The sequence below is a fragment of the Ipomoea nil genome, unplaced genomic scaffold (assembly GCF_001879475.1).
Source record: "Ipomoea nil cultivar Tokyo-kokei standard unplaced genomic scaffold, Asagao_1.1 scaffold0176, whole genome shotgun sequence".
In the NCBI taxonomy this organism is placed as follows: Eukaryota; Viridiplantae; Streptophyta; class Magnoliopsida; order Solanales; family Convolvulaceae; genus Ipomoea; species Ipomoea nil.
In genome coordinates this window covers 2,107,847-2,119,170 of record NW_017616604.1, presented here as the reverse complement: position 1 = coordinate 2,119,170, position 11,324 = coordinate 2,107,847, and the positions used below count along the sequence as shown (strand labels likewise).

The 11,324-nt window shown below is 30.7% G+C and overlaps 1 protein-coding gene across 3 annotated transcripts; it reads right to left on the bottom strand.

Moving 5' to 3' along the window:
- Positions 1 to 2,474: 2,474 nt before the first annotated feature.
- LOC109177070 (villin-3-like) lies at positions 2,475 to 4,386 on the bottom strand. Of its 3 annotated transcripts, none has more exons than XM_019326405.1 (5): positions 3,865 to 4,386; positions 3,651 to 3,729; positions 2,976 to 3,069; positions 2,754 to 2,882; positions 2,475 to 2,683 (listed from the first exon to the last, which is right to left on the bottom strand). In XM_019326405.1, the coding sequence occupies exons 2-5, from the start codon at positions 3,671 to 3,673 to the stop codon at positions 2,672 to 2,674; spliced, it is 258 nt and encodes an 85-aa protein (XP_019181950.1). In that variant the 5' UTR covers positions 3,674 to 3,729; positions 3,865 to 4,386; the 3' UTR covers positions 2,475 to 2,671. The 3 variants fall into 3 exon arrangements, with proteins under 3 accessions (XP_019181950.1, XP_019181946.1, XP_019181947.1); XM_019326401.1 differs by having other exon boundaries at positions 2,475 to 2,635; XM_019326402.1 differs by having other exon boundaries at positions 2,475 to 2,635; positions 3,651 to 3,725.
- Between the last annotated feature and the right edge of the window lie 6,938 nt (positions 4,387 to 11,324).

Genomic DNA, 11,324 nt, shown 5'->3' with positions numbered 1-11,324 from the left:
AACCGTTGTCTTTTCTAGAAAAGACAACAGTTTTTGACCCGTTGTCTATTCAATGTTGTTGAAACCGGTGTTGTTAAAAGTGATGCACATAGACAACGATTTTTAACTGTTGTCTTTTCTTTAAAAGACCACAGTTATAAACTGTTGTCTATTGTGTGTTGTTGAAATCGCTGTTGTTAAAAGTGACGCCCATAAACTGCTGTCTTTTGTAGAAAAGACAACAGTTTCAAACTGTTGTTTATTGTAAAATAGACAACGGTTTTTAACCATTGTCTCAACCCATTTTTAACCTGTTTAAATTTTAATCATATAAAAAAAATCAATTTATCCATTCACCATGCATGGCCAAGTGTAGTTACATAATTTTGAAGAAGCTAAGTAAGGTTCAAAATAACAAGTCAAAATACTTCCATTACCAATTCTAATCGAATCATCATCCAAGTCATAATACTAAAAAAAACAATTCTACGAACCAAGTCTAAATGATTACAACGTCAAATCATACCTACTCTATATAATTTGATAGAATATCGGCACATTCTGAACGCACCAGATCAATAACCGCTTTGTCATAATCAACTGTTGAAACTACATGTAAAAAGTGAGTAAATAAATTAGTATAGATATAATAAATTTGCTATGAAATTCGAAATAAGTTAGGAGTAATTTGCAAGAACCACTATATGGTAATAGAGTTTTTAGCAGTTCTAAAGGCAAGATCTTTTGTCTTTTCTCTGATCTCTCCACTTTAAACTTTGTGAATAAAAGTATCAAATTAAAAACTAAAAAGCATTCATTCAATAGACTTCAACAATAAATTGAGTACTCAAAATTATACTGCCAACAGTCCAATTCAGAAAGCATCTAAAGTTGATGAGTTCAACAGTCCAATCACTGCAGATCACTTAAAAAAGAATGATGTTGAGACTCAAGAATCTGGTGCTGTGAAAAGATGCATGTTGGATTAGTTTTCTTCATCCAAAGGGCTTAAAAAGTCGAAGTTGGCAACCATTAAACAAGAAAAATTTAACTTATTGTTGGGATTTGGAGACTCAATCAATATCACCTTTGAATGGTGATATGATATTGTTGGGTGAAACAAGAACATCAATATTGCAAATTTGCCTAAAATAATCTAGATAAAAAAAAATTAGTTACTATTTTTTAGACCAAAAACTTATCTGCAAATGAATTAAGTTTTGTCTAGGTTGTTTTTTTGCCTAATTTTATTTTTTGCAGTCAGCAGGTCAGATATTTCATATGAAGAGTTCAAATTTCAAACAAAAGAGTGTTAAAATCATTCATACATGATCAACAATCAAACAGTGGTTGAAAAACACTAATTTGTATCTGCCCCGGCCCTTTAGCTGTATTTAAAAATCCAAAAACAAAAAACAAAAAAACAAACAAACAAACAAACTTCACTGTTCGATTTAGTTTTCTATTGCTCTGTCATAAAAAACAACTATAGTGCATCAGATGAATGTTCTATTGCTCTGCCATAAATTGAAATGTAAAGATTCTCAAATAATTTAATTCTGAGAACTCTTTTATCAATTAGAACAATAGAAGATAAACCTAAGGTATCAGAATGATGCTATTCTCACTATCTGCCATCAACTTATAAACTTGAAGCAACATGCTATATAGAATTGATAGCATTAAAACTAATAATGCAACTTCACAGTTTATTGCTGCCAATAAAAATCTAATGCATCAGAACATTAGGTCCATCATCTGCTTTCAATTTTAAGAATTCTAAAGAAAATTAGGGCATCAGAATTGTCTTTTCATCATTTGCCATCAACTTGAAAAAAAAAAAAGTTAGTTACTTTTAAGAAATCTCAATCATAATTATTTAATGTCAATAAGAGGGGGAACAAGAAGATTTAATGAGAAAAAAGTAGCAGACATTGTTCATTACCAAAAAAAAAAAAGAATAGTCATACTTTTAATTGTAATCAAAAGCTTTATGAATTGAATACTTAATGCTTTACAAATAAATACAACAAAAAATGACAGATTGAAATTTCATCAACTCAATCTATTTACATAAATTCAAAACTAAAAGGCGGTCAAATCAAAGTATGAGGCAAATAATTAGTTCTACAATTATAGACCAGCAAAAGGAATTGACAACAAAGGTACAATAATCTTAATCAATTTTGAAAGCTTAATATTACCTGATCATTGTTTCTTCTATTCATCATTTATATGCTTATGAAATGATAAACTTAAATCAATTAGTTGGAAGATATCAGTATATAGCCAACATAACTATACTATGTGTTCTTTCATTTGCATGTTCATTTCTAAGCTAAAAAATCTATGTTTTTTTATTTGATGGTAATAATTTGTCAGCATTCTACATCATTTAGGCTATAAAACTTCCTACATATATTATTTTATACTGACAAATCTTTACATTAAGTTCAAAAATATTTATTCTTCTGTATTTAAGGAAAACCCTAACTTAAACTGACTACTCCCATTTTGAACAAATACAATGACAGACTTCTAACTTAAACTGACTACTCCCATTTTGAAACTTTTTAATCTTTTGCTTTTAAGGTCGAAAATCAAAATATCACCTGATTCACCTCTGCTGTCTTTTGAAGTCATTTTGCATGAAATTCTCCTCAGTCCAACAGAGAATTGAGAATATGCATATTCAGCAAAAATCCTATTGAATGTTTAGAACGAAAATGCTTACCTTGAGATTAAGAGGCACTAAAAAAAGTTAAAGCACGTACCTTGCGGCGACCGAGCTTGCGGCAATGGGCGAAGGGCGAATGAATGAACTTGAATGAATGTGTCTCATAACCTTGAATAAGCCGAGTAATACACATCAATTTGGGTCTATTTTGAGAGGCTATGAACTCCTGAGGATATCATTTAGTATAAAGGTATGAGAATCTCTATCACATTAAATAACACACATAAAATTAACTAAGGGCATAAAACAGATTTTCTACCTCTGCAGCTTGAATAACAGGTTTCCTCTCATTCACTTGTGTTACACGGCCAACCCAAAAAAATACCTTTTCACCACAATCTAATAAATAGCATCTGTTGAAATGTAAAATCATTTTAATAATAAAAAAAATTCAAAGATTACCAAGTGACACAGCACCCTCTAGTTAACCGAGAGTATTTTTTTCAAGCGAGTGAAATGACTCCACTATCAATGCAAATAAACATCAGGCATACTTTTGTGAACAAGTAATTAAGAAATAGGAAGATACTCCACAATAGAAAAAGAAATAAGTTCTATGCAGTTTGAGAATAACTAATCAGCTGGCTTTTTTGATGTGAAAATTAGAGAATAAGTTCTTTTATGCAAAAACTTATACACTAAAGATAAATCTATAATATATTTAACATCAATAAACAGAAAAATTAAATATATAAAATAACACTATGCCTTCCCCCCACAAGAATCTTTCATCTCTGAAGTAGATGGTGATTAATAAGTAATCCGGATAATAATTTCCAGTATGAATACAGCATTCAACACAAAATTTGTGATTGGTAATAAAACAATGATTCACCCACACAAGTTGTTAATTTGTTATGATACTGGCTCATAGACTCAATTTCTACCAAGTATGACAAACAAAAATGATTATGAGCTATTGTCAGGAGCATACCTGAGAAGTATACCATTTTCCATCCTTCCAATCCATGTGAGGTCTTAATTCTGAGTGATTGAGCAGCCTCTCCTTCTTCCTATGTTTAAAGAAAACACTATAACTATTATCAACAAGTACTTTGTTTACCACTCCTCTCCACCAGCCAAAATCATAATATGCATCTACTTTGTCCAATAAATTAAAATTTTTATTTTTGAGAAGGTTTACATACTCGATGTAGACCTTGGCGTTCCAAAGGCGTTCTTCTTTTTGGAACCGGATCATGTAGTGGAAGAAGGAGAAGAAGATGGAGGAGGAGGATTAGGGTCAAGAATGACGGCCCCAAACCACGTTCCCGTGAAGCCTTCTTCGTCTGTGAACACCTCAGGTCCTCAATCAGCGACCCCTTGGCTAGTAGCTGCTTCTGCTAAAATAAAATAGAAAAATTAAATAATTACAAAAACATTTTGTACGTACCTGCTGCGGAGGCGACGACCGAGGAGGAGCTTCGGAGATCTCAATTGAAAGCTATGAAAGTTGAGTCTGCAGAAATCGATAATTTTCTGAGATTCCAGATATGAAGAGAGAAATTAGAGGAGGAATGGTTAAACCCTAGTATATCTTCTTTCACTTGGAGCTCTGTAATGATTTCTAAACTAAAACGTTTTTACTGCGGAGATGGCTAGTGAGGACAATGGCGGTTGGTGGAGAGCACTCTGACTGCGAAGATGTCTGAGGACAATGGTAGTCGGCGAGCGAGGGAAATTTTGATCCAATTTCGTTCGCAATTTTGTAGTAGAGTGAAATTTTGTCTTAGAGGGAAATTTCTTTTCCAATTTTGTTTTAGAGGGAAATTTTGTCCTAGAGGGAAATTTTGTAAGAAAATATTAGTTTTATTATTTGGGTCGATAGACACAATTAAAATAGTACTGGGTATATAGATACAAAATGCGAGATTCATAAGTTTTTATAATGTAGATTCATAATTTCTATACAGTATATTTCTAATTTAAATACAATAGTATAGATTCATAATTTCTATACATTAGTTTCATAATTTCTATCTTGCAGATTCATAATTTTTGTATTTGTTAATTCATAATTTCTATATTTGAAGTTATAAGATCAATTCTAATAATAAAACGATGTTATATAATAAATCATATTTCAATTTTATTTAATCAAGGTAGTATATCATATAAAATTAAAAAATAAAATTATATATATATATATATATATATATATATATATATATATATATATATATATATTTATTTATTTATTTATTTATTTATGGTTGAGTTCAAATGAGGACAAAAATATATAGAGGATTGTGCAGACAAATAATAGGCACACAACAAATTAATATCAGACACACAATTTAATACATAATGGCACACAAGAATTCATGTAAACATCAGGTTCGAAACCAAGCTCTATTAATTAACAAATGTATGCACGCGACATACAAACTGTAGCACACAACTATATTCGGTCATGCACAAGACATACAGTCTAATGGCCATGCACAAGACATACAATTCCAAAATATTAGTTTAATTACCCGGATCGCTACATCCGGTCAATTAAAATAGTACTGGGTATATAGGTACAGAACACGAGATTCATAGATTTCTATAATGTAGATTCATAATTTCTATACAGTATATTTCTAATTTAAATACAGTTGTATAGATTAATAATTTCTATACAGTAAATTCATAATTTCTATACTGCAGATTCATAATTTCAGTATTGTTGATTCATAATTTCTAAACTGTATAGTTATCAACACTTGGGAATATGAACATCGCAAATTATAAACATAAAGTTCTGTAATTGTGAATATAGATAAGAGTTATTCAATCATTATGATTATGCATTTCAATTCAAAAATTATGAATATATAGTTTGGTAATTATGAACATAGAGCTAATTAAGATCGCGGCAAAAGAAATGGGATATAGCTAACTGTACGGCATCAATCAACTACTCTTTCATATCCATTCTCAACGTGTCCCAGGCATGCCGGAAAGGTCGATTACCAACATATAGCTAACCTTGTTAGTCATGCGCTAGCCGAAAGGGTCGATTACCAACATAACTAACCTTGTTAGTCATGCGCTAGCTGGAAGGATCGATTACCAACATATAGCTAACCTTGTCAGTCATGCGCTAGCCGGAAGGGTCAATGAATTTACTTTGAAATTTTGGTGAAAAATTTTATATTTAAATATGAACGAAAATAGAACTATTAAATTAACTTTTGAATTGTATTATTTATTTGTTAAATTATAGGTAAAAGATAAGGTGTAAAATTTAAGTATATAATAGTTGGTGTGGTTTGGTGGATTTAGCTTTGTTTGTTATGTTAAAGGTCTTGGGTTCTATCTTTCGTGGTGGCATTCTTAACTTATTTTATACAATCATTGTCTTGGTTCTCAAAGACAACACATAAGCAAATTGGTAATATACTAGATGTTGCATTTGAGTAAACAAGAGTTGGTGTAGCTTTGTGGGTTTAGCTTAGTTTATTATGTTAGAAGTCTTAGGTTCTATTCTTCTTGGGGGGGCATTCTTTAACTATTTTCTAAAATTGTTGTCTTGATTTTCACAAACAACACAGAAGCAACTTAGTTATATACAAGATTTTGCACCTTTAGAAATAAGAGTTTATGTTGCTTAGTTGGTTAGACTACTTATTTGTTAAGTTTGAGGTTATAGGTTCGACTCTTATTGTTAACATCTTTGTTTTTATTTTATATACCTGTTAAATAATGATGCGCAAAGACAACGGTTTTTTAAAACCGTTGTCTTTGTAGTGTTGTATATTCAAATACGCTTAAAGACAACATACCAAAGACAACGGTTAAATAAAACTGTTGTCTTAAACAAATAAAGAACGCGCAACGACAACGGTTATATAAAACCGTTGTCGTTTTAGTGTTGTATATTCGAGTGCGCTTAACGACAACACACCAACGACAACGGTTAAATAAAACCGTTGTCTTTAAAAAAAAAAAAAGCGCACAAAGACAACGGTTTTAAACAACCGTTGTCTTTTTAGTGTTGTGTATTCCAGTGCGCTTAAAGACAACACACCAACGACAACAGTTAAAAAAACCGTTGTCTTCTTAAAAAAAAATGCACATAGACAACGGTTTTAAAAAACCGTTGTCGTTGTGGTGTTGTCTTTTCACAAAATGCACAAAGACAACACACTTATAACAACGGTTAAGTAAAAACTGTTGTCTTTGACAAAAGTGTTGCATCAAAGACAACGATTTTAGACAAAACTGTTGTCTTTTATACAAAAGACAATACTTTTCTTAAAAACTGTTGTCTTTCTAGTATTGTCTATGTGCATTTTTCTTGTAGTGGTGGCTTCACCCAACGTTGGACTGTATTTGTAGACTGCATATCAATACTGACTAGGTTGGCAGCAGAACAATTTTCCAAAAACAACATAGCACGACGCAGTGTAGCATTCAAATCAGACGGTCTCATTCCTACTGCACCACACACCCCTGCATGTCATTACAAATTTTTGAATCATGTCATCACTTACCACATTTAAGCAATTAAATAACCAGTCAGTAACATCATTACCCTAAGCAATTGGGACCGGAATACCTTAAATATTCCATGCTTTCATCACCTCAGGACACTTGGTGAACATATGACATGCACTCTCATCCTCCTCCATGCACCATATATATGACAAACCAAAAAGGAATGAACATTCTTTGTCAATAGAACATCACGGGTTGAGATGATGTCAACTGCCAAATAGAAGACTTGACTTATAAATATAATCACATTACCTTCTTCTTCTTCTTCTTCTTCTTTTTTTTTTTTTTTCATTTTTTTCATTTTAAAATTTTTATAAATTGACTTATAAATATAATGTGTCATTAATTAATTGAGCCCACTAACTTTTTTTGTTTTTTTTTTTTTGTTATTGTGCCCACTAACTTATTATCAAAAACAGTGTTGCAAAAATCGCATCGGCGCCTAGGCGCCGCCCGGCCGCGGCGTGGTAGGCCGGAATCGGCCTCCTCTGCGGCCGGGCGGCCGCCTAGCCGGTTGAACCGGCCATTTTTTTTGTTTTAAATTCTTTTAATTTTTTTAGGGTTGTTAAAAAGTGTAAAAACTTTGACAAGGCATAACTTTTGACTCGGTTATTCGTTTTGGACAATTTTTTTTAAATCGCTGTAGGCGGTTTGCCCCACCAATTTTCAAAAAAATGCTTCTTTTGCTCTTAATTTTAGTTTTTTTTTTTTTAATTTTTTTAATTTTTTTTTTTTATGTATTTAGATGGTTTCAACAATATTTTGAACAATTTTGTAGCCACTTAAATAAATAGTTTGTAAGAAAAAATTATATATGGAACCTTATGTTTTATTAGTGAATTTTTACAATTTTTAGTTAAATTTTTTTCTTTTCAAAATTAAAAAAAAAAAAAAAATTAACCGGACGCCTAGGGGGCGCCTAACGTATTTTGCAACATAGATTAAAAATCAAATTGTCTAATGAAAAAAGTACTATGTCAAAAGAGAAGATTAAAATGAGAAAATTTTTGAATGGGTATTATTCCTACCCAGGATGGGAGAAGAATAATTTATTTTTGTTACGTATACTAGAGGGCATAGATGATAGATATCGTTGTCAATGAATAGGGGAGTATAATTTTCAAGAAAGGAGACAATTGATAGCCCAATTAATTTATTAGTAGACGGAGTAATAATAATTACTAATAAATGTAAGGCACGACTAAAAAATAGTATTGACTTTGAATAAATATCTAAACTCTTTGAATTTTCCACCGAATTATATGGTAGTTAAAGAAGTTTCATCGGGAGTGTGTATAATAATGGGATAATTAATTTTTTTTTTTTTTTGGAGGAATAAAAGAAATACTTGAACACGGAAGTTGTCCACAATTTAATTTTGAGATAAATGGGGTGGTCTAATTGTTCAATAGTTATACCGTGCACCAGGATGCACATAGCAATGTACAGCCCGTGCCTTCCAAAATGACGTAATTTTGTATTATGTTATAAAATTTTGTGTTTTCAAATATAAAATTCTGTACATTCGAAATAGGAAAATTTTATCATTTTAAAAAAGATTATGTGTTTTCAGGTATAAAATTCTATGTTTTCTATTATATAATTCTGTACATTCGAAACATGAGAATTTTCAGTTATAAAATTCTGTGTTTTCAGATATAAAATTCTGCGTTTTCAGATATAAAATTCTGTGTTTTCTATTATATAATTCTGTACATTCGAAACATGGGGATTTCAGTTATAAAAATTCTGTGTTTTCAGGTATAAAATTCCGTGTTTTCTATTATGCAATTCTATACATTCGAAACATGATTTTTTTTTAGGTTAATAGCAGACACACCAAAAAAAGGAACAAAACGACATCGTTTTGGGCCAGGGCGCACGGTATAATTTGCCCTAATTGTTGGCAAATTATGCTGTGGAACCGTGTTCACCTTTCAATATGGACACTGTTTCAAAATTGTTCATAATTATGAATATATAGTTCAAAAATTATGAATATGTAGTTATATAATTATGAACATAGAGTTGTGAAAATAATTATGAACATATAGTTTTGTAATTATGAATATTGAGATTCAATAATTGTGAATATGAAGTTCAAAAATTATGAATATTTTGCTTTATAATTATGAACATATAGTTCAGTAATTATGAACATAGAGTTCTGTAATTGTGAATATAGAGTTCAATAATTATGAATATAAAGTTCAAAAATTATGAATATATAGCTTTATAATTATGAACATATAGTTCAGTAATTATTAACATAGAACCGTGTCCACCTTGCAAGGTGGACACAGTTCCACAGCATAACGCTTCCTTTTTTTTTAATACCACTAACTCTATTATATTGTAGTATCTGTTCAAACATACTTTCTCAACCTAATGAAGCACAAAGAGTCAACAATGCCTCAGTACATACTTTCTCAACCTAATGAAGCACAAAGAGTCAACAATGATACTTTCTCAACCTAATGAAGCACAAAGAGTCAACAATGCCTCAGTACATACTTTCTCAACCTAATGAAGCACAAAGAGTCAACAATGCCTCCACTGAGGCTTAATCTCATGACCTCTCACATGGAATAGGTTACTATATGCCATCTGAGCATAACGCTTCCTAATTGTTCTAATCTTACCGTGTTAGTATGCTATTATATTACTCCATTTTATGTGTCTGGTTCGATTAATAAGGCTTGATTGAATTTATTTTCAATTTTTCATAATATTAAATTTAGTATTAGTATACAAAATTTATATATTTAGAAACTACACTAAAATTACTATTAAACACAAAAAATCAAATTTAAAAATAAGTAAAAACTACTAAAGAAAATAAACAAAGAAGAAATAGTTGATTTGACCAATGAATAGTAAGTAAGACAGATAAAATATATGGAACAAAGTGAGTATCACTCTAGTAGTTTCAATATAATCACACTCTTATTATAGTTTATACTAGTCATCACACACGCATTGCGCGAATAGTCTAATGTCCAATGTATATTTTTAAATTAGTGTTTCGGAATTTATCAAAGTATTATTCGGTATATTATGGTGTATATCAATGCAAGATTATCAAAATTTTCATAAAAGTAAATATTTCAAGAATGTATAACTATGACCTGTAGCAGGAATGTTGGATTAACTGGTGCAATAGCAGTTTTACGGAAGCACTCTCAATGGATAGTACCCAAGCATAGGTTTTGCAACACAAAACCCTATTAATTGGCATGATCCATGCATGCTTCCTCTTGTTGCCACTTCCGCCATAAATGGATTATTGATTTGATCTAATCCCTTGATGTGTTTCATTTCAATTTTAGTGCATTGGCACTGTGCACCTTCAAAAACACAACCAATGATAATATGCATAGTTTCTCATCTATGTTGAATATATATTGTAAATTAGGTTTACTGTTGTGATTCTAATTAATTGACTAAAGTTTATGTTAAATTTTATTTTGTATTTTTTTAAACACTATAATATATTCATAGTATATGTTTAACCATTATGTCAATTTTGATTGGGATGTGGTTAGAACCTAAGACCTTCATTATAAAAATGAATAAGTAAGTTAACAAAATATTTCGTTACTAAAATTTACACTAACGAAATACATGGGTAAAATAATATGAATCATTCATTTCAACAAACAATTACACCAATATGTTTTTTAGTTCTGATCTCGGGCCTAATTTTATTGGCTCTAGGTTTGTAGATACTAGATATTATGTAAAATTGTACAAGTATTGTAAAACAACTGGCATGGAGTTGAATTTTCTTGGCTTTTAATTTCCATTACTTGATAATGATAATGATAGTCATAATCCTATAAACCAAGACATAGGCCAAGAGCCTCCAAAGAGGTGATGAGTCAATAAAATATGATTTTGTATCTTGTCAAGCTTATGACATAAGGTTTAACTTGTACACAGGAACAAATTAAATTTATTTCATATATGCTTAATTAGATAGTGATGATTGTGAGTTTCTTTGGTTAAACAAATAAAAGACGATGACTATTCCACCCACTACTGTTACACGTTTGAGGAAACTGAGTAGATTAAGGTAAGGGGAAAAAAATATTTATGTTGTGAGTTTGTCACCTATATA

Excerpts from the sequence above, each read along its gene's own strand:
- LOC109177070 (XM_019326401.1), bottom strand. The coding sequence starts at position 3,673 with ATGGAAAATGGTATACTTCTCAG. Across the intron at positions 3,070-3,650 it reads GAAAATGGTATACTTCTCAG|ATGCTATTTATTAGATTGTG; the intron begins GTATGCTCCTGA and ends ACATTTCAACAG. Across the intron at positions 2,636-2,753 it reads GCAAGCTCGGTCGCCGCAAG|AATTTCATGCAAAATGACTT; the intron begins GTACGTGCTTTA and ends TGGACTGAGGAG.